This window comes from Herpailurus yagouaroundi, unplaced genomic scaffold (genome assembly GCF_014898765.1).
Source record: "Herpailurus yagouaroundi ecotype Mexico unplaced genomic scaffold, PumYag 185, whole genome shotgun sequence".
NCBI classification, from domain to species: domain Eukaryota; kingdom Metazoa; phylum Chordata; class Mammalia; order Carnivora; family Felidae; genus Herpailurus; species Herpailurus yagouaroundi.
In genome coordinates, this window is record NW_024412416.1 from 18,286,367 (window position 1) to 18,311,070 (window position 24,704).

Genomic DNA, 24,704 nt, shown 5'->3' on the forward strand with positions numbered 1-24,704 from the left:
GCTAATGCTTTTCCTAAAAATATACCTTTTTTTTCTTGGCCTAGGTCACTTTTACAAAGAGAAAGTTTGGATTAATGAAGAAAGCCTATGAACTTAGTGTGCTCTGTGACTGTGAAATAGCACTCATCATTTTCAACAGCTCTAACAAACTGTTTCAGTATGCCAGCACTGATATGGACAAAGTTCTTCTCAAGTATACAGAATATAATGAACCTCATGAAAGCAGAACCAACTCGGATATTGTTGAGGTAACACATATCTCTAGTATGCCTGAATTGCAGTTATAATTGAATCTTCCATTTAATAACTTTAACTGTCAGATTGCTTTTCACATCCAAATTATAAATCAGTTTATATATGTAACTTACTTTTTTCTCTGAATCATTTCTTGGAATGATCTAATTATTGCTATAATAATATATACATAGATTTTTTTCCCTCTGAATCATTTCTTAGAAGGATCTAATTATTGCTATGTAATGACCCACTTATGCTATAAACATCCTATTTATTGAGACAAAATAAGCTAGGCTGTTGCACTGTATACAGCAGTATAATCTAACATTTTATCTATGATTACTTATTTTGTATGAGTTTTAAAGTTAATATTATGAACTATATCACTTGGAATAGTATGAAGTTACAGTTTTAATATGTCTTAATCATTTCATTATGTCAGTGACTACCCACAACTTGAAACACTAATGAAGTGGAAGAAAATGATGTAAATATTTGTGTTTTGTCAGTAGTGCTTTAGTTGTGGGGGGGAAGATATCTTCTTTTTTTTTTTTTTTTTTTTTACCTTTTCTGCTGTCCTTCAGTATCTCTTATAATTCTGCTGACTTACTTAAAATGAAAACAAACAAAAAAAATTCGGGGATTATTTCCATTTTATTCAGAATAGTGTTTTAAAGCAAGCCCTTCAAAAAGAATCCGTATACTTTCCCCTTTTATTCTTTTCTACTGCAAAATCTTTTTATAAAAATTAACTTACCATATATATTTCTAATGGCACTCTAAATTAGCTTTGTACTTTTGTCATTTTTGTTACATTTAGAGATTTTGTTTCATTTTTGTTCAAAAGGGAGTCTTTCCCCCCACTAAAAAAGATGCATACTTTGGCTTACTTTTGTAATATTAGAAAACTGTCCCAGTTAATTAGGGATTTCCGTGGTGAAAATACTGAAACCATGTGAAATGATGCAGAACTAACTATAAATGAAGAACTAACTATAAAAGAAGAAATGAAGTCCTAATCTAGATTTTCAGTTAAGATAAAGATACCTTGTTTTGTAGGAATCTAATTTATTTGCCTCCACAGATTAAATGCATTCTAAATTTCCCTATACGGTATTTCTCTACTACAACCATTCCTTTTAATTGATTTAGTTTGTTACTGAAAAAAAAAAATTCTGCTACTTACAATTTTTTTTTAAAAAAAGCACTTCTGCTACTTTTTAGCAATTAATTAATTGCAATGAGAAGTAAAAGCATCATGTAATTACAGCTACAACTCATCTCTGTGCTTGTTACCCACAGTTTTATTTAAATGGGTCACTGCTGTGAACATCCCCTGAAATGTGTATGAAGCTTTTGATTTTGCCCTTGTTGATCATTTCAGTTAAACTACATGATAACCTCTTAGCCAAGCCCCTTAATGCAATTATGTTTATATCAATTGTAAGTTACTTTGTATTATTTAGCATTTGTGGTTTTAGCAATACAAGTCAGTAGACTGTCCCTGTTATATATCAATGCATTTTGAATTGTAATTTTATAAATTAGAGGATCCTTATTTGGGTAATCTTATCAGAGACTTCATAACTGGATTTCCTTGAAATGGAGATTATCCCTGGTGTGTTTGATTTAAAATCTTATTTTAAAAATCTCTATATCTTATCAAAAGCTCCACTGCCTAAGTCAAAGAAACAGAGTTGACTTTTATGATGCCAACAGATAGATACTCAAGCTAGTTTCATTGTAGAAGGCAGCCATCCCCTTGACCCTAACTACTCTGCTCTTTCATTGCAGCAGTTGTTGGTCTTGGCCCCTGGAAGTTGAGGGTGCTCCGCACAGCCTAAAGCTTACTTCTTTAGAGAATATGAAGAATATAGTCTGATTTAATCCTCACAGAACTTTCAGACTACCTCAGTCTTCACCTCTGTTGTGGTCAGCAAAGTGTAAGAGAGTAAATCCCAAACATTTTTTTAGCAGTCTCTATTACAATTTACTTCAGTATGAAGGAAAACTTTTGCAGGTCAATTATCAATTGGGATTTTGATGTTTTCTTTTTAATTGAATTTCTTAGGTATAAGTGAACATGAATATTACCAGTAGTTCTTTATGAAGTTTGGAATAATATAAATGCAGTGGTTAGAAGACACATTGGCTTATTATAAGGTATTAATTTGTTGGTAGGATAAATTACAAGGCTTAATTTACCTTGCATGTTAAGTTTACTGAATTAACCTTCATTATAAGACAGTGGTGGTTACCCCAGATGTTCTTTCTTCTACATAGAAGGGTAATGCAACTACATCCTGAATAGAAGTATGTACATATCTGAGTTCCTTTTATCAGTGGTGGTAATGGCTTATACTCATGTAGCTACAAAGATTGTTGTGAACCAACCTAAGTTTATAAGACCAGAGTAATGACAAATACATAAACCATAGTTTCCCATGGGCCAGGCACTTACAAATATCTCATTTAAGGATATTTATGGAATACAATTTTAAGTATTTTTTTTTCATATAGGGTCCTTTGAAACAGTTGTAGTAGTTGGAAAGACACTTTTGTGCATTTGTTCATTTAACAAAAATATTTGAGGGGCTCCTATGTACCATGGACTCTGCAAAGTGATATTATTTAAACATTTCTAATTCAGGCTCAAGACTGTTCTTTCTACCCATAGTTTTGTAAACCACTTAGATAAACTTGTACCAACTGAAGATTTTATATCTGTAAACTTTGAGCAAGTTGGTGTGGTGTTCTAGATGTGTAAAAAAGCTGTCTCCTGTGGCTTCATCTGCAGTAAATGGAGGCATAAACAGCTATAAGTGAACCACATTAGAGTATCTCCTAATGCACTTGATCCATAGTGAGACTAACTGAAGACTTTGAGAACAACCTTTATAAGCCCTCTAACCTGAATTTACAATTTCCTGTTGCATATGTTAGTCCTTAAGATCAGTAGGATTTTATTTTCCCCCATATGTCTAAAAACCATACCTGCAAGAATGCACACATTATTATGCCTATGGAATTAGATCTAGTATGTTTTCTGGGAGCACAATGGAATAAATACATTAAAAGTAGTTGGTATTCGAATATTGTGATGATAAACAGATATAAAGGAAGATGTGCTCACATCTGTCTACCTTTTTATTTTAACCACAGATACCAGAAACCTCTGTATAGAATGGTGTTCTATCTTTGGTATCCCTTGTTTCATATTATCTATATTTTAAAACCAGTTTTTTTAATTTTAATCAATTTTAACAATTATAGTTGGTAAAAAATAATTTCCATGTAGCTTTTTAAAAAAATCAACAGCATTTACATATTTTAAATTGCATTTGGATCTTTTAAAGTCTGCAGTGTCCTGTAGAATATGCATATCTCTTACACTGAGAAAGCTAAATAAATGAAAACAGAAACTTAGATGTTAGTAAATTAGGAGATTGTCATAAATATAAACTTTATAAGAAACTTCATAATTGGATTTCTTTGAAATGGAGAGTATTGTTGCTGCATTAATGGCATCTTATTTGAAAATGCTTATTATACACTGCTTTTTAGGAGTATATTCCTGACAAAAAATGAGTTTCACTACTTTGTTTTCTATATTTCAGTAGGAGACATTCTGTACAAATGTCATCAGAGATCTACATTGTATCTTTCCTATTAAGCATTGATACAAAATGCTTATATGTGGCCCACTTTTGTGGGCCTACAAAAAGTAGTAATTTAATTGAAATGTAGAGACAGTGTTATAACCCCCATGTTTTCTTTTTAGTAAATTAAGATTTAAAAAGTTGTCAACTGTTGTATGCAGTTTTATAAGAACATTGGATTTATCTTAAAGTATTAGAAACTATTAATGAAAATCACCAGTTACCATTATTCACATACACACACACGTGTGTGTGTGTGTGTGTGTGTGTGTGTGTGTACACACACATTGTGTTTATATTAAACAAAAGCCTAGGACCAATAGAAGGGTTCTGCCTCAGAATAAAAATTATGCTAAAGCTGTGAAGTGAGGATTTTAGCAGCTGCTACACAATAAATTCCTGAGATTACTTTTGTATCCATTTTTTTCCTCTCATTTTACAAAAATATTTGGAATCTTAAATATTCCAGCATGTGATCTATAAAAATAGTTATGATTTGGTGGTATTGGAGAATATTCAGTGCATACCTTGTGTGATGATTCAGATCATTGTGCTGTCATTTTAAGGATATAAGAGACCATGGCCATTTATCTGTCTAGTTAATATCTTATAAACTGCACCCAGATAGAGGTATTTTCCTCATGCCGGGAATACTGTGGTACTTAAAAAGAAAAAAAATACCACTTGCATTATCTCATTTGTTCCTTATATCCAAGGCAAACTTTTTCGGAAGTGGAAACTGAGACTCCGTTAAATGACTTGCCCAGAGTCATGTAGCAATTTAGTGGCAGAACTGGGATTAGAACCTCAGTCTTTGAAATTACAGCCTCCCTTGCCTTCCCAGTTTACTGAATTCATTAGAGCTCTGAAACATTTCACAATAAATGGATACAATTTTATATATAAATCAGTAATGTTCAACATGTGTAACAAATGTGAATGAGTTTCCCTTGATAATAAATAGAAAATTAGTGAAATTAATTGCAGTAAGATTAATTGGTGACATTTATCAAGTTGCTAATATAACCTGGTACTCTTCCAAGGACTTTTATTTATTTTACCTGATTGAGCTCTCTTATTGTCCCCGTTTCACAGATGAGGAATTTGAGGCACAGTGATAAATGAAGTAGGATGACAATAATTTGGATTTAAAGAATGAGAAAGTCTGCTTTTTCTGAGTTTTAATAATCCCTGCCTGCTTTCAGATTACAAAGGAATTTAGAAGTCATTAATATCTTAAAGAGAGGAAACATAAGATGCATCTATCGATTATTAAATAAAAATAGCTGGTAGTAAAAGTTGAGCATGGCAACTTTTAGAATCAGTGGCTCTCAGGGTGTGGTACCCTGACCTGCAGTATCAGCATCACCACAGCACTTGTTAGAAATCTGAGTTCTGGTGCCCCACTTCACACCTACCGAATTGGAAACTTTGGAGAAGAGGCCTAGGCAATATTGTATTAATTTGAGTTAACTTGTCCTAAGTGGAGTGAGACTAAAAGCTTCAAGTTATCGGACAGTCTCTTGGCAGTAAAAATTCTTAAATATTTTTATTCCCAAGAATATCCTCTGAAATGATTTCAAGCAGTGAGCAAGCACAAACTGTAACTTTTAAGGCCTTCCAAATAGTTCAAAATAATACGCCGATTTTGGTGTGAATTGCAAACCAGGGAACACATTTCTAATGATTAACCTTTCATTGCAGTCCTACATGGTTTTACATACGTGCTTCTTTGAACATATTTAGGGGTTGGTGGGGATGTGTGGGCAGCAATGCATTACACAGTTCCTCAGTTGAACAAAACAGAAAGATAAATGACTTTTGTTTCCTGAGATCTGTGCTGACCTTCTAGAACTGGAGGCATGATTATGCATAGGGTTTCTGACAGTATTACAATATTCTCCTAGAGCCTTTTTGAGCCAATTGGGTTTTTTTCTCCCCATGTTACTGATCAGGAATGGAACAGACAGGGAGTGTTTAAGAGGCTTGCCTAATGTTTTACAGGGCTGCAGTGGAGCGGCAGGGAAAGGGAAAAAATAATGAGACATCTGAAGACAAGACAAAGCTTCCCTCCGCCTCCAGGCCCCTGCCCTGCTCTTTTATTCCTAACAGAGCCTGAAGCAGCAGGATGGTGATTCACAGGGTGAGGCACGCAATCCTCATGGCCCCCCTCCTCTCCTCACATGTCCTGCACCATATCCTCACACTGCAGTCACCGTAGCTCTGCAATTTCAGTTTTACTTTTTATTTTTACTGTGTATTTGAATAATATTATTTATCATATTTATTGGTTTTCATTTATGTGCTTTTTAAGGAACTGTGCATCTCTGCGTGTGATTTTTATTTTCTTGAGGTCAGAGTTTTGTCCATCAGAGACTGAAGTTGTTGATATATAAACAAGAGTTCATGGGGAAAGGGGTGATAATATATCACTTTATAATATAGCTTACATTTCTGTAATGCATTTCTTGTGTTTATCGATGAATACCTGTATATCCTTTTTATGTGTCTTTGTGTCAGGGATTGAGTGTTTTTTAGTTAAAATCAGATGAGTTGTTCTTTCTCTTCCGGAAGTTCTTTGCTACATTAGCCATATTTTTGGCCAGTGAGAAAAGGGGGAGGGAGGGTACAGAGGATTGGAAGAGTGGTCAGAGAAAACTTCCTCTGGAGGTGACACATTGTCTTAGGCCTTTAAAGGACAGGGTTGGGGAGGGAAAGGGCTAGAAGAAAGGTGTTCTGGTTCAGAGGGGCAACTTAATGGAAATTAGGAAATGAAACATAGCACAGTTATTTTATGGAGTTAAAATCAGCTGAATGCAGCTGTAGTAGTATAGTGTGAAGAGTGGAAATAGCTAAGACCTGGGAAGTAAGCCAGATCCTGAAGGCTTGGATAGCTATTGAAAGAGCTCTCTAGGTTTTACTATCTTGTAATTCCCAAGCAATACATTGTGTTCAAGTTGCACTGTAATTTTTTGAAAGGGGCTTGAAAGAAGGGAGGAGGAAAAGGGTAAAAATATTGAATATAATGCATTATTTTTACACTTTTAATTTATTATACTGATATTTATACTGTGTATAAGACATTGTATTAGACCCTGAGAATAACTGACCATATTTCTGCCATTTTCCTAAAAAGATGATGTGTTTCCTAAAAAGATGTGTTCATCTTACTACAGAAGTTTCTTTGTTGGATACATTTCAATATAGATTCAAGACACTTAGAATCCCAAGATTATGATGTTTCCCACCACATAGTAATCATTTAGCATATAAATGTTACATTACTATTAGAGCTAGAAGCTTATTTAATGCAAAAGATACAGGGTACTTACCATGTTTAAGAATGTTCTGTGTATGCCTTTGTGAAGTGAGATATATACGTAGCATAAGTGATATTTCTCTTATAAAGAGGTAGCAAACGCAACCGTGCAGTGTTTTTAAACCAGGCCAAACACGTAGTTCCTTAAAATTGAGACAGCTCTATAGTTTTCATTTTTATTTTGAAATTGTTTTTGTAGCTCAGTTTTGAGACTAGGGATATAGAGTCTGAAGAAAGAAAGGGATCTTCTTAGCACAAATTGGTCATAACCCTACTTTTATAGTTAGAGTCAGCGCTTGATCTATAAACCATTCAAGATGGTAGTATGAACCTCTTATATTTTGGAAAAGTAAACATACCTTATATGTAGGTTTTGTTTGGTGGGTTGATTTGTGAATCAAATCAATTTTTGATACTCGTGTATCCTAAGGATATTCTGTGAAGAATATCATTATGCGTGTAGGCACATAGTTACGTGATATTTCTTTACTCAAAGAATATTTCCTATAAGTTCTTACTTTAATTGATTAGCGGTGAAAGATCAGAAGATAAACCTTTAAAGATTGGTTTTTAAGTATTAGGGATTTTTGAAATTTGGTAATAAATAAGCTACAAGTTTGAGACTTCTAGAATAAGGCAAAGCTTGAATTCATATTGGAATTTACCTCTTTTTTTAAAAAAATTTTTTAATGTTTAATTTTGAGAGAGTGAGACAGCATGAGCAGGGGAAGGGCAGAGAAAGAGGGAAATACAGAATTTGAAGCAGGTTCCAGGCTCTCTCAGCTATCAGCACAGAGCCCGATGCGGGGCTCGAACTCACAAATCGTGAGGTCATGACCTGAGCCGAAGTCGGATGCTTAACCAAACTGAGCCACCCAGGTGCTCCTGGAATTTACCTCTTGTAATTCAGTGGAGAATATTTTCTGTCATGCTTTTTGTTTTTATAGAAATTTTCTTATAACTGGTTTGTTATTTTGTGGTTATTTTTGGGCTTGAGTTGTTATTTCCAAAATCTGTCTTGTAAACCTCAGAAATGTTTATGTTCTGCAAAAAAACCCCTTAGAAATAGCAACTAGTATTTGTACAGGAATTTTAAAAATCAGCTTGCTTTTTTATGCTACCAGTATTCATATAGGCTTGTTCCGTAATAGGATATAATTAAAATATTTTAGTGCTGTTTCCCATAATTGTATAGTTGTATTAAGTTTTTAAAAATTGTTTTGTAACCGGAGTATAGAAAAATCTACCAGTTATTGTTCTGTATGACAGTAGAAAATAAGCAGTTAGGTGGGGATTTAGGCATTTTGTGAAAGGTGTTTTAATTCTCAAATTCTGTTATTTGATATTTCACTTACTATATAGTTCAAAGAAATTTCTATATTTAGTATTATAATTAGCATTTCTTGGCTATATTAATCAGTTTATTTTATTGAATGTTTTTGGTACCTGTTTAATAGGAAAAGAGAGCAGTATTAAAGTTCTAAACCTTGTGGAGTTTAAGGACCAGTTAAAATAATGTATATGGTAACATTTTGAAAACTGTTTTATATTAATTAGGTGGTTTCTGATTGCAAGCAACAAAAGACCTGACTGAAACTCCTCTTTCAAATAGGGGTACTTGTTATATATCACATAACAAGAAAACCTAGCAATGTGGTAGAGATTAGCCTGTGTCTGTTGACGTGGGCTCCCTCAAGCCTTCAGCTGTGTCCTGATGCTGACTTGTTCATATTGACGGTGGCAGCTCCTGCCCTTACATCTGCACATAACATCATCTATGGCAGCGTTAACCCAGTAGAGCTTTTTGTGGTGATGGAAATGTTCTATGTCTGTGCTGTCCAGTATGGTAGCCGGTAGTCATGTGTAGCTGTTGAGCATTTGAAATATAGCTAATATAACTAAAGAACTGTATTTTTAACTTAAGTAACTGCATGTGACTCGTGGCTACCATATATAGTGGCACCAATATAAAGCATCAGAGATCAGTTGTATCCTAGAGTTTCCAGCAAATGTTCTAAAATTAATTCCGTTATACCGATGTAGCTAACATGCCTCCACACTCCTCACTGAAGTACAATCATGGTGGTGGAGAGAAGATGGAAAGTGCTCATTGGCGAATTCTAGCCAGATGCTCCACCTCTGAGACGTACTCTAAAGCTGTAGTAATCCAGGAAGTTGTGTTTATGTAGCTCAGTAGAACAGAACACAGAGCTCAGAAATAGACCCATGCCTTATTAACGCATGGTTAACTGATGTTTGACAAAAGTGCTCAGGGAAATCAATGAGAAAAGGAAAGTCTTTTCAAAAGATGGTCCTAGAAACACTGGACATAGAGACAGAAAAAATAAACCTCAGTGTTTACTATACATCATACACATTTCTGTAGAATAGTTTGTATATGTGACTAATAAAAGTGAAGAATAGACAGATTGGGTGTAGTTGATAGAGTGCCTTGCATACCAACTGGCATTTGACGTTTGTCTCATGGGCATTGGGCAGCCCTTGGAGGTGGTTTAGTAGTTTGGGTAGTCAGACCATTGTTACAAGAATACTAATCTGGTAGTAGATTTATCAGCATTTCAGAAGACATTTATAGCTTTTAAAAATAGACTAAGATCCCATCTTTTAGTTATGATAGGTCTTTAGTAATGTTGAGATTTTTATGAAGAAGAATGCTATTCCATTTGGTTTGAATGGGGAAAGGTGATTAAATGGTGGCTTAGGCTTTGTTCTAAAGATGATAATATGTTGACATGTCATGCTTTTTCTCAAGTGATCTATACAAAATTTGAGATGCATCATATGTAAAGAAGGAAATATTTAGAATTTAACCATAATGTGAATGTGCTCAAATATTATTTTATAAATAATCTTTATAATATGATCTCCTTTAATGCAACAATTTAAAGTATTTTTACTTAAAATCTCTTCATTTTTATTATGGAAAAAATGACTAAATGACCAAAATTATTGTGAGAAGGAGTTTATGTGTTATATATAAGAAGGCTTGGAAACCCTGATCTAGTTCTGTATTTCATTTAAATGATAAGAAAGTAGGAGTCCAAACAAAGCAAAAGGCTTGTCCAGGGTCTTAGGAGTATGCAGTGACAAAACCACAGCTTAAATAATGTTCTCTTGAAGACCCTGAATCTATCTCAGAAGACTGTGGAACTTCTGAGGCTAAGTCTTTGAGAAAGAGCTTTCTTCCCAGTGTATTCCCAAAGATCCAGCACACAGCTTAATAATGACCTTTAAAATTGAACTAAAAGCAGTGTTTCTTACTTCAGTGGTAACTAATTGATGATACTCTTAAAACGTCTTCAGATGTTACCCACAGCTCGTAGGGACAGAAACACAGAGTGTGTTTATATTTATTTTTTTATTACGTTTCTTTATTTTTGAGAGGCAGAGAGAGCGTGAGTGGGGGAGGGGCGGTGAGAGAGGGAGACAGAATTCGAAGCAGGCTACAGATCCTGAGCTGTCAGCACAGAGCCTGATGCAGGGCTCAAACTCACAAGCCGTGAGATCATGACCTGAGCCGAAGTCGGACACTCAACCAACTGAGCCACACAGGCGACCCCAGAGTATGTTTAAATGGAAATAAAGTTCAAGAATGAAGGGGATGTGATTCTCTTCACTTTGTAACACTGGAAACAATGCCTTTATTTCTGTATCGCCCCATCTTCAACATTGATTCCTAGTATATAGTATTTCCAACCTTTATAGAAGTAAACAGATTTAAAAAAAGTATAGGTGCTTCTGCTGTAATGCTGTTTATGTGTTCCTGAAAAGCCTCACAAACTCTAATACCTGTGCAATTTTGTGTTCTAAGCAACACAAACTAAAAAATAATCAGCAATTTAAAAGAGTTGGAACTGCTCAGTGCGGTAACTTATATAGTTAGTGGGTATTATAAATGCACAGAATTAATTATTTGCATAGAAACGCTGGCAGCACTTTAATTAGGATGGAGATAGTGGGTCTAAGGACAGTGCAGATGGCAGTGTAGCAATGAGCAGTGGAGGGTGAGGGGTTGCCATTTAAGTATGGGAAATAACTACCACCTGCAGTGGGGCGGGGAGTGCTCCTCTGAAGCCTTCCTTTTCAATTTTCTTATAATGCACACCACGCTCCTGCTGTTTGGTGGTCTTTCTCCTTTCCTGCTAAACGTTATACTTCTGTTCCCACTTTTCTGGCTCCCCTCGCCTAGGAAAAATCCACATTGAACCAGAGTGACTTTATTATTCTGACACCATTCCCTATTTACCAGTTTCATGTCACCTAATTTATATTCCCAAACACATTATGGTAGAGCAGACTGTATTGTTTAATCATAGAAGTTTGTTGTTGTTTTTTTAAAGAGAGCATTCATCAGTTTATGTTCATCTGAATAAGTGGCTGCTATATATAAGAGAAAATTATTCAGAGAGGGGAAGTTGTATTATTTTGCTAGTTTCCTTTAGAGTGTAAAAGAAAGCTGTTTTCATAGATGCTATTGGCTTTTATTTCATATAGTTCTCTTCACTGATTATCTTGATATACCTGGATGTAGAACTCCATAGGTATGAATTCCAGTGAGATTATTCATAATCATATTAAAGATTTCCAGCGTTTTCTGTAACCTGCATAAAGTGCATTCACATTGCCCGGCATCTTTATAAATCATTGCCCCCCAATCTTTCACTATCCTGTGAAATTGAATGTTCAGTGAGGTAACTTAGTGTACGTAGTGGCTACCACAGTGGGTATTATAGACAAACCTGAGATTAACTTTTTTATGTTCTTTCTATTGAGATATAATTTACAGACCATAAAATTCACCATTTAAAATTATACATTTAGTGGTTTTTTAAAAAATTTTTTTTTTCAACGTTTTTATTTTTTATTTTGGGGACAGAGAGAGACAGAGCATGAACGGGGGAGGGGCAGAGAGAGAGGGAGACACAGAATCCGAAACAGGCTCCAGGCTCTGAGCCATCAGCCCAGAGCCCGACGCGGGGCTCGAACTCACGGACCGCGAGATCGCAACCTGGCTGAAGCCGGACGCTCAACCGACTGCGCCACCCAGGCGCCCCCATTTAGTGGTTTTAACATATTCACAAGTTTATGCGACTATGAACACTAATTCCAGAACATTTTCATCAACCTAAAATGAAACTTGGTACCCATTAGCAGTCATTTCCCAACTCCCCTTCCCTCATCCTGGCAGCCACTAACCTTTTTCTGTGTCTGTGGATTTGCCTATTCTGGATATTTCATAAAAATGGGATTATATAATCTGTTCTCTTTTGTGTCCAGCTTCTTCCATTAAGCATAATATTTTCAAGGTTTGTCTGTTTTGTAGCATGTATTAGTACTTCATTCCATGGCTGGATAATATTCCCTTGTGTGGAAATACCACATTTTGTTTATTTAGTCATCAGTTGATAGACATTGGGTTTCCACTTTCTGATTGTTATAAAAGTACAGCTATGAAATTTTTGTGTAAGTTTTTGTAAGGGCATGTTTTCATTTCTTTTGGGTATTTACCTAGGAGTGGAATTTGCCGGGCTGTATGATAGCTCTGTTGAACTCTTTTCCACATTTAACCTAAAAGGCAAAAACATCATCAGAAAACCTTATGGATATCATTAGAAAATGTTTGGCTCATTTTTTCCTAAAAGTGTTGATTTTTTAAATTTATGTAATGTTGGTTCACGTTATCTGGACCAACCCTTCAGCTGAAGACAACTAAAAATACTAGATGAACTATACAAAAATGACTTTATAGCATCAAAGAGCTGTTAAGGAATATGCCAGACCAAAATCTGAGGAAAGGTAAGAACCTAAAAGGTAAAGAAGTATTTAAAGTTCTGGCTACCCTGAGTTCTTTTCCCATCTGGATAAATACTTGAAAACTAAGCTTCAGGCTTTGGTGGATCTAGAGGCAAAGGTTAAGTCATTACTTCCAGGTCTCTGAGGCTAACACATTGCCTCTCATATCAAACTGGAACCTAAGGAAAAAGGAAAAATCCACTACCTTTTTCCTACTTGGAAAAGATGCAAGGAGAGGTCTGTTGTACTGAACAGATTGGAGAAAGGAGAATAAGAAAAGAAAGAGAACCTGTTTCTTAAAGGTTGTAAAACAGGTTACCAGCATTGTGTGGAATCACTGGCCAAAGTCACATAATGCAAGAAGTCCAAGAAAACTTTTGCTCCAGGTTCCTGGAAGAAGCAAGTCTATATACTTTTTGAAGAAAAGCACTTTAATTCTAGGCATCAAATAACTTTTCAAAACCATTGAGCATCCATCATACAAAGATGACCAACCATAAAAGAAAACAAGGTACCATAAGCAAAATGCAGCAAGAAATAGCAGAAACTGGGGCACCTGGGTGGCTCAATTGGTTAAGCATCCAACTTTTGATTTCAGCTCAGGTTTGTGGGTTTGAGCCTTCCATTGGGCTCTGTGGTGACAGTGTGGAGCCTGCTTGGGATTCTGTCTCTCTCCCTCTCTCTCTGCCCCTCCCCTGCTTGCTCTCTGTCTCTCAAAATAAATAAAAATAAACTTAAAAAAAAAAGAAATATAACTGACACCTAAATATTTCAGATACTGTTGTTATTATACATAGATTATAAATAATTTCACTGTTTCATAAACAAGCTTGCAAATATTTGCAAGAAACAGGGAATTATAAAAGCAGTGCTATAGCAGATTTGAGAAAAATACTTAGAGCGATGAAAAAAAAAAAACCAAAATGAAAAACTTAGTAGACATGTTGGAAGTGTATTTGACATAGTTGAAGAATTTGTGAACTGAAAAAAGTTATCTGGAAGTCAGCACAAAGAGATGAAAAAGTGGAAAATACAAGATGTTGAGAGAAAAGATTGGTTAGAAATTCTAACCTAAATTTTTTTGGGCATTCTGGAAGGAGGGGAAGAGAGGAGAGAATGAATATGAATGAAACAGATGCAGTATTTGAAGACATAAGGACAATTTTCCAGGATTGATTTAAGTAACTCAACAAATACTATACAGAGCAAAAAGAAAAAATCTATAAATAAATATAATGAAACTACAGGAAACAAAAGACCAAAAAAAAAAAAAAATTAGATGATCTTCAAAGGAGTGCTGACTCTAAATAGCAGCAAATGGAAATCTGTCGTCAATGAAATGATACCCTAAATGTGTTGAGAAAGTAGAAGATGGACTCCAACCTAGAATTCTATACCCAGAAAAAATATCTTCAAGAATGAAGGCAGGATGCCTGACTTGTGCTCTTGGGGAACCCCGTTGTTTTCTCGCCCCTGGCTGGCAGCGTGTAGGCCTCTCAATGCCTGGCGTTTCTGTAAAAGATGTGAACCATAGGAGTTTGTCAGAGCTCTGGCTGCCTTCCTCAAAAAGTCTGGAGAGCCGAAAGTCCCTCAGTGGGTGGACACTGTCAAGCTGGCCAAGCATAAAGAGCCTGCTCCCTGCAACGAGAACTGGTTCTACACAGAAGCTATCTCCACAGTATGGCACCTGCACCTCCAGGGCAGTGCTGGGGTCAGCTTCATGGCCAACATCTGTGGGCGACTTCAGAGGAACAAGTTCATGCCCAGCCACTTTAGCAGAGACTAAGAAGATGGCCCACAGGGTCCTCCAAGCCCTAGAGAGGCTGAAAACAATGGAAAAGGACAGGGGTGGAGGCTGCAAACTGACACCTCAGGGATGAGAGCTCTGGACAGAATTGCTGGACAGGTGGCAGCTGCCACCTAGAATCATTAGAACAAATGCTGGGTTAATAAATTGCCTCATTAGTTAAAAAAAAAAAATGAAAGCAAAACACCTGTGTATCAGTTTTGCAACTAAACCACCTCAGGCGTTTGAGGAAGGGGTCCAAACCAAGTCAGACTTCTATAGTAAGAAAGCAGTCCTCATGAGAAGATCACATGACCTTCATAACCTTCATGTGGACAGTAACCCATATCTATTTTATCAGTGAACCTCATAACCTAGTAGGGTGCTCTCAATAAATTTTGTTGGATTAAAGGAGGAAAAAAGTAAGTTAAGTCATTTGTGCAGTTTAAAAAAACACGGAGAGAGGGATGGTGAAAACCAAGAGCCAAGACTTTTGAAGATGTACTTTTCTGACCTCACAGTGCACTGAGAATCAAGTTTTCAAAATACTTGTTTATGTGTGGAGATATACAACAGAATTACATTATCCTGTTGATAAGCTGAAGCTACTAGACTGCCCAATATCCAGCTTCAGGGAGTTAAGTGTCCCAAAATTGTTGGTTTAGCTTGGGGTAGGGGAAGGAAGTACCATTACCATTTGCTGAGATCTTTGCAGTGAAACCTAGGGGTATCACAGAACTGGGTAAGGCTTTAAAATTCAAAGAAGCCATAGTTTGAATACCACACACTTCTTACTGAGGAATATATGAATAAGATCATGGAGAAACTGGAGAAGGACCCTGAAGTCCTGCCAGCAACTACCTGCAAAAGAATGTGCTTTCTTCCCAAGGTTGAAGTGGTTTCTGATCACCGCCTTCTCTGCATTCTCCCTCTCATTTGTTGACTGAATGATTCAGTCTATTGAACCAGCTGAACTAAAACAGCCTAGTGAAAAGAGCATTGGACTGGACATCAGAAGATTTAGATTCTAGTCCCAGTTCTGTTTAATTGCCATGTGATGTGGTAGGGTTGAAGGGAGAGTACTTGGGTCTCTCCTAAGCTTAATATTCTCTGTAAAGGTAAGAGGTGAACTAGATTACAAATATATCATTTAAATTTTTTCAGCTATTTTAATATACTTTTTAGAGCACATAAAATCTCAGGATCCAATTGTGCCTCAAAAATTTTGATTCCATGGACAAATTTCCAGAAAAATGCAACCTAACAAAATGGAATAATAAAGCTGTAGACAACCTGAATAGTGTTATTGTCAAGTTTACCACAAAGGAACTTCAAATCCAGATGGCTTCATAAGCAAATACTAACAGATTTTTAGAGATATAATGCCAATATTTTACAAATTATTCCAGAGAATAGAAAAAGAAGGAACTCTCTTTTCCCCATTATATGCAGCTAGCCTAACCTTGATAGCAAAACCAGCAGGGAGAGTTCTAAGAAGAATCAGATGTCAGTCTCACTGAACATAAATGCAAAACTCCTAAACAAAATATTAGTCTACTTCTTTGAATTCACATCTTTTTTAGTTGAGAGACTATTGACTTTGATCTATTTTCTCTTTTGCTCAGGCATGTATATAGACTCTATGTTAGCCTCCTTTTGTGAGTGGCCTTGTGACTGAGTTGGCGAATGGAATGGGAGTAGAAGTGATAACATGCTACTTCCAGATCTGATATGTAAAATACCTCCCACATGATCTTTATATTCTCTCTTCCCTGTTTGCCAGCCAGGTGCAGAGAATCCAGATGGGAACTCTTGAGGTTTTGTGTGTGCAACCACAAGATAAATGAGTCTGGGCTTTGAATAACCTCATGCAAGTCTCTCTGGGATAAGAAACATCCTCATTTGTCTTTATATGAATAAGAAACTTCATTGTATCAGGCCACTAAGATTTGTGTTTGTTAAAGCATCTCACATTACTTATGCTAACTAATACAGATTACTTATGCTAACTAATACAGAAATTAAATCCAGCAATATATAGAAGGGACAGTATACATCATGAATAAGTTGGATTGATCTCAGGAATGCAAGGTTGATTTGACCGAATTATCCCATTATTGTGGACTGGAACTCTCAATGTTATATACATCTGTGCTACAAAAAAATAATCTTTATAGAGTTTAAGAAAATGCCAGTCAGTGGGGCGCCTGGGTGGCGCAGTCGGTTAAGCGTCCGACTTCAGCCAGGTCACGATCTCGCGGTCCGTGAGTTTGAGCCCCGCGTCAGGCTCTGGGCTGATGGCTCAGAGCCTGGAGCCTGTTTCCGATTCTGTGTCTCCCTCTCTCTCTGCCCCTCCCCCATTCATGCTCTGTCTCTCTCTGTCCCAAAAATAAATAAAAATGTTGAAAAAAAAATTTTTTTTTAAATTAAAAAAAAATGCCAGTCAAAATCCCAAGGATTTTTTTTTTTTTTTAAGAATTCAACAACAGATTCTGAAATGTAGGGAAATTCAAGAGGAAAAGAAGACAGCCTGAAGAATAACAAAGTGAAAGGGTTTACTCTGTCATATATTGAAACGAATTTTAAAATTGTGGTAATGAAGATAACTATGCCAATGGCACAAATAGCAAATGCCAAACGTATCAGTGAAGGGATAGAAAGCTCAGAAACAGAACCGTGTGTATATATGGCTGTGATCACTAATCATAAGGGAAAGAACAAATCTTAAATTAATGGTGCTGGGACATGTACACACACACACACACACACACACGTATGTGTGTGTGTGTTTCATATATATATATATATATGTATATGTATATATAGGAAATCATGAAAGGAACCAACTATCTTACATAAAATCTGCCTCCAGGAAGATTATGACCTAAATGCAAAAGGCAAAGAGAAAAGCTTTTTTGAAGATGATTTTGAGGTATGGAAGGATTTCTTAGACAAGACATAAAAAATGTAAAGGAAAAAAAACCCCGATAAATTTGATTTTATTAAAATAAAGAACCTGCTTTTATCTGAAAGCAAGTGTTAAAAAGCCACAGAATGAGAAAAGATTTTTATAGTACATAAAATTAGGAAAGCTTATGTTGATTTCAAATAAAAGAATGATAATAAAGTGATAATAAAAAGACGAACAACTCAATGGAAAACTTGGAAAGTGCTTCAATAGGCACTTACAAGGAAATTCGAATGGCAAATAGGTATGAAGTGTGTTTCATTTCCTTAGTAATCAGGGGATTGCAAATTCTCATTGTGGGTAGAAAGGTTCATCGATACAATCATAGTTGACCCTTGAACAACGTGGCAGTTGGGAAAGCAGCTCCGTATGCAGTAAAAATCCATCTGTAACTTTTGACCTTCCTCAAAACTTAGCCTCTGACCAGAAGCCTAACCAATAACATAAACAGTCGATTAACACACATTTTGTGTTATATGTATTATTATATGTATACTGTATTCTGACAGTGAAGTCAGCTGGAGAAGAGAAAAGGTTATTAAGATCATAAGGCAGAAAAATACATTTACAGTATTCTACTGTATTGATTGAGTAAAATAAGTGGGTCAGCACAGTTCAAACCTGTGTTCAAAGGTCAACTGTACTTTAAAAAATGGTTTGGCATTATCCAGCATAAGGTCCACATATTTTATGAATTTAATAGTTCCATTCCCAAGAATACACCCTGGAGAAGTGTGTGCAGGTATGCAGTAGGCTGTATCTGCAAAAATGTTCATAGCACCATTTTCATTTTCATTTTAATTTTAATTAGGGCCAAAAGATTGAAGCAACTCCAGTGTCTATCTGCAGTAGAATTAATAAAGGGTTTGTTTTCTTTTGTTTTTACCTATACAGTGTTCAGTGAAAATGAGCAAACTAGAAGTGTATGCAACCCCAAGGACAGATCTAATAAACATAATGTATAGTAAAAGAGTCAAGACAGAATAATGCATTGCATATCCATCCACATAATATTTAAAAGTAAACCTAAACAATATTTTTAGGGATATGCATATATGTGTAAACCTATAAAGAAAATCCAGGAAGTTTTGTCATCACAGAGTGAAGGTAGTATTCTCTGTTAAGAGGGAAGAGGAAAGGGTTGTGTGATTGAGGGCGATATATAGGTTCTGGTTCTAGTCTGGTTTTGATCTGGTTAGAATTATTGGTGTTCACTTTGTAATTATTGAGTTTAATAAGTTTTGATGCACTTTTCTTTGTGAATGTTTCACAGTTTTAAAAAAATTAAATGTTTTTATGCATTTCCAGAGTGCCTAGGAAGATTAAGAAATATTCTTTCAAAATTACAAACTTTTTATATACTTAAAAAATGAGGGAAAGGAGAACTTTCCTCATTTTAAAAAAATTCTGTTTCATTTAAGTTCCTTGGAACTTGAGACCTATTATTCCTTTATTTTACAGGTAGTTTTATCTTGTGCTAGATCTAATTATCCATTCATCCAGTATTTATGGAGCATTTACTGCTGAGGTGCTTGACAGAAATGAGATTTAAGGTGGGTGGTGATATTGTGGGTTGATTAATTAGCTTCCTCATGCATTTAAAAACCATGCATATATACCTTTTGAGTACTTTTAGTTCCATAGTTTTGCTTCTAAGTACTGTGCTTCTATTAGTTTGGAATGGAATTTGACAATTATAAAATTGAGCATAACATGAAAGAACATTTCAGTTCTTGGTAGGCAGTAGTTAATAGAGTCTTGTCAGGGATGGGCTCTGGTAAACACTCAGGAGTATGGACTCTGGAGTCTTAAAAGTTAGTAGCATATCTCAAAATTCCAGAAACTGTGAGTCCCCTGGGATTTTTATCAGTTCTTATTTCAGACTTAACATAGTTTAAATATTTCAACTTATTTACAGTGAAAAATATCATGAATACTAGATTTCCTTGTTCTATTAAAAAAAAAATCAAAGACTATAGTAATATATGTGTGATTGTGTATATATGTATTTGCTTATATATATTTATATATACATGTGTATATATATCTAATTTCCCTGCAGAATAAGTGTGTCTAAAACTTTAAATACAGTATTTTTTGCTGATAAGAGAATGTAAGCTAAAAGAAATCTATTTAAAATTGGCTGCTCTTAATTTATAGTCCATTTTGAAATATGTTTGCTTTTTAAGTTTATTGTATAAAAGAAAACCTGGGTACACTTAGGGAAAAAAAAGTCTAAATAGTGTTGTTTTTGTCTCAGGTTTCTTTCCCCTGTCTCCTTTCTACCATTTCCTTATTCTTTCTATCTCTGCTATCACCAACAGATTGAATAATATAGGCTAGAAAATGAAGGACAAATGTGCAGGCAGGACTTGCCAAGCAGTGTTATATACCCAGAGGTCTCGAAATGTTTCCTTGAACTTGAAAGATGAGGTTGCTAATGCTTTAGAACAATACAACACTTTAAAGATCTTTGTTAATGCATGTATCATTATTTGAGTCCGATATCTTTGCCCACAAACAGTAAATAATCCTCGGTCATCTTATTTCCAGGTTTGGGACCCTTTCTGGACTCAGGGTTGTGGAAGCACTATCCTGACTTTTTTTGGGAATTATATGAGTTAGATAAGGAGACTACTAATATGTGACCTAAACGATTATGACAGTTTTTTTCGTCAAGGCTCTTTGACTATAAGAACTAGAAATCGATGCCGATGGATCAGCATCACGAGGAAAAAAAAAAAAAGAACTAGAAATCCATTTAAAGTAGCTCAAGGTAAAGGAGAATTTATTGAGAAAATACAGGCACGTGGCACCCAAAACAGTAAGGAATACCTGATTTCCTAAAGACTTGACACCAGGAACTCCATCTCAGGGTTGTCTGCATGGTGTCTCATCTCTGCCACCAAGGCTGGTGTGCAGGATTACTCTTCTGAAGGCACAGCGGATGCTCTTGGTGTAAAAATAATCGATAATCTTTATCCAGTTAACCATTTTAAAAAAATGTTTATTATATGTATTTTGGGAGAGATAGTGCACATGCAAGCAGGGGAGGGGCAGAGAGAGAGGGAGAGAGGGAATCCCAAGCATGCCCCGTGTTGCTAGCACAGAGCCCCACACTGAGCTTGATCCCACAAACTGTGAGATCATGACCTTAGCAGAAATCAAGAAATGGATGCTCAACCAACTGAGCCACCCAGGTGCCCCTCCAGTTAACCTTTTTTAATCAGAGCATAATTTCCAAATTAAAAACTTCAGTTATTGTACTGTGTTTTGTCTCCGTAGGAGACAAAGTTTGGTGAACTGTGGGACCTTTTGTCTCAGTACTGATGCAGATTTTTTTTTTAAAAACTGGGTTGGTCCTTTATAGATGGTATGAATTTTTCTTACTCTAGAAAAGCATAGCTTTGGTTTTTAAATTAGCAAGTTTGTACACCAGCCTCTTGGGTTCAAAATAAGATCCAGAATCAGAACCTTTGGTAATAATTACACACACTCAGTGTCAAGAGATGTCTTTTTGCATGCTCAGTTCTGTTCTTTGCTGTCCAAAAGCCCACTGGAGCGTCTCCTAGCAGCTTTCAGAATGTAGGCTGTTGTGAGTTAAACATATGTATGAAATTAAGAAATTATACGTATGAGGGGCACCTGGATGGCTCAGTCGATTTGAGCGTCTGATTTTGGCTCAGGTAGGTAATGATCTCACAGTTCGTGGGTTTGAGCCCCACATCTGGCTCACTGCTATCAGCCTGTCAGCGCAGAGCCCACTTCAGATCCTCTGTCCCTTCTCTTTCTACCCCTCCCTCACTTGCACTCTCCCAAAAAATAAATATTTAAAAAAATTATATATATGAAATTATATTTTTGTAGTTCAAAAGCAGTCAAATATCAACAATTTCTGTGAATCAACCAGCCTAGTACAAACTAATGTCTCCAGATTTCCTTATTATTTATAATATAATATAATGCTATCACAAGGCTTCTAACTTGTGATAGCATTCTGATCTCATTATTTTGTTTTTTTATCTTGCAAGTATTAATAAATATTTCATGTTTGTGTAGCACCTTGTGCTAGACTCTGAAAATGTAAAGCAATCTAGATTTTAGTCTTTTTTTTGAAAGTTCATAGATTAGGGTACATACATAGATAGGTAAATACAAGGTACCATATATTAAATGAATGTTCTGTAGAGTAAGGACCTTAAAATTTTAGCATAGGGAAGCGGGGGATGGGAGGAGTTTCATGGAAGATGGGGTTAAAACTAGGCTATAGTGAGCTGTAAAACAGTCCTGTAGACAAGAAGGCAGGGTTTCAAACAAGCGAGCTGATAAGTAGGAGCTAGGCTGTTGGTGACTTGCATTTAGGCTTTTAGGAATTTTGATTCTGTGTCCTGTTATTTCAAAAGAAGGTTGTAAATACAAAACTATTGCTTGGGGTTCCGGAAGAAAATAATAGAAATTCTATTTATCCTAAAATATGCTTATTAATATTTAAAAAGATTGATATAATTTGTGCATATAAATTGTAAAATACAGGGACTATAGGTCTTCCAAATTTCAGATTAGATTTGAAAGGAAACATAATCATTACTCCTACAACTACAAAGTATATCAAAAGATTTTACTTACTTAACTAATGAGTGAACCAGTAAGATGTCACAACCAGTTCAAAGAAGAACTTAAAATACCACATATTAATAGTGGAAGGATGCTGAAATGAATTTATAGATGCAAGAAAACTGGTCAGCTTTTACAAGGTGATAATCAGTGATACTCCACAGGAAACACTTTCTATGAACAGGAATTATTTGCAGTCACTATTCATTTTCTGCAAGTTACCTAACATCCATCCCTACAGAGTTGTAAAGTAGATAAAACCTGAATGAAAGTTCTAGCCAGAATATGGTTTTCACTGTTTTTTCCTTAAATTGATATCAAAATTAAAAATTTCATAGCCTTCCTGTTGATGAGGTCTTTAATCAGTAGGTAGGAGGCTTTAAGTTCCTCTTCATTTACCTAAAACTCATTTAATTAATACCAAAGATAAAAACAAAACCTTCTTTTACTTTTAAGTTTAATTTGGGCATCTCCAGCCCTTGGAGATTCCCTCCGCCAGCTTGAATTTCACCTTAGACCTCACTTGCTTCAGATGGATAGGAACCCTGCTTCAGGAGATTGTGGGTTTACAGTTTTAGACCATTGTACTACTCTCGATACTATGATATGAATAGCAATTTATGAATTGTCACAAGAATTAGCAATTGATTTGTGAATTATCACAAGAATTAAGGATTATTCTTTTTTATTTCTTGAAGAAGAGTAATGATGAGTTGCAAGCCTTCTCTGATCATACATCCTTAATTTTTGATACTATAATAAATTAATACAAATCATTAATCAGTTAACCAAATATTTTCAAAAAATTTAACAGCACATTCATTTATTCCTATAAAAGCCCATACTCCATCTAATACCAAGTCCTAACAAGGGGTATTAGGAAGCTCTTTCCCCCTTGAGTTTACATTTACTATGAATCATAAGTCAAGGGTAGTTTTACTGTCATAACTGTTAAACAGTAATCTTCAAAAAAGATAAAGTTATGACTCTTAGATATAAAATGAACATGAGTCAAAGATTTTAACTCATGAATGACTGAGGGAACTGGAAAAAAAAATGTTACAGCTGGTTAGTAGGTAAATCCAAAGATTAGACAAATCTATAAGCCCATCAAGAAGGCAAAATAAGTTTGCTTCATAGATGCAACAAAAAAAAAAAAACTGACCTCTTCCATAGTGAGGAAAGATGTCAGTTGAACCTCCATCAGACAGAATTTATTTGCATGTCTATCAACACTATTTCCATTACTGTCAGTTTCAACAAATTAACTTCTGTCTCTACAGAGCTGTAAAATAGATCAAAGGCACAAATCCCATAGAGTCAGATAACCTAGAAGGATGTGCCCTGAACAATATGTAGCTTTCCATTGAAGACACTTAGCAGTTAATTTTTGATCCATTTAAATATCTTTTGGGGCTCCTGGGTGGCTCAGTCGGTTGAGCATCCAGCTTGATTTCAGCTCAGGTCATGATCTCACAGTTCTGTTTGTAAGTTCAAGACCTATGTGGGACTCTACGCTGATAGCATGGAGCCTGCTTGGGATTCTCTGTCTCCGTGTCTGTCTGTCTGTCTCTCTCTCTCTCTCTCTCTCTCTCTCTCTCTCTCTCTCTCTCAAAAATAAATAATCTTTGGGGCCCCTCAGTCAGTTAAGTGTTCGGCTCAGGTCATGATCTCGCTGTTTGTGAGTTTGAGCCCCGCATCAGGCTTTGTGCTGACAGCTCAGAGCCTGAAGCCTGCATCAGATCCTGTGTCTCCCTCTCTCTCTGTTCCTCCCCTGCTCGCACACTGTCTCTGTCTCTCTCTCTCTCTCTCTCTCTCAAAAATAAATAAAGATTAAAAAAAAATTTTTTTAATAAACTTTAAGAAATGAAAAACTAAAAATCTTTCAAAATCCGTGTTTACATAACTAATGTTACAGGTAAATGTTAGCTAAGGGCATTCATTATTTGAAACCTACATTTTATACCGTAGATGAAAGTATGTAGAAAGTACCTGACTGAATTGGCCCAAAATACAAAAAGAAGAGCCATTAAAATTATAATACAGTTTAACTCTACTTGACAAGTAGAAATGTGTGTTTTTAAAGGTGCTTATTATTAGCTGCCCCTCCAAAAATAAAATTTTTCTTTTATGGAAATACACTGATGAAAATTATAGGTGCATTCATTTTAGGATTTTATTTAAGTAATCTTTGCAGTTAGAATCTTTTAATATATTTGGAACAGTGATACAAAAGAACATAGAATAAACATCAGGTTAGCTTAAATTGATTAATAATTGTTTAAGAAAATCAACTTAATGGTATAC

General features: G+C 35.5%; 1 protein-coding gene and 1 pseudogene across 1 annotated transcript in view; both read left to right on the forward strand.

Annotated features, from left to right (window-relative positions):
• Positions 1-24,704, forward strand: part of MEF2A (myocyte enhancer factor 2A) — a 165,742-nt gene that overhangs the window by 100,159 nt on the left and 40,879 nt on the right. Inside the window, 1 exon segment of the mRNA XM_040493787.1 lies at positions 45-248. Within this exon segment, the coding sequence (XP_040349721.1) occupies positions 45-248 (204 nt within the window).
• On the forward strand, positions 13,702-14,996 carry LOC121042487 (40S ribosomal protein S19-like; annotated as a pseudogene).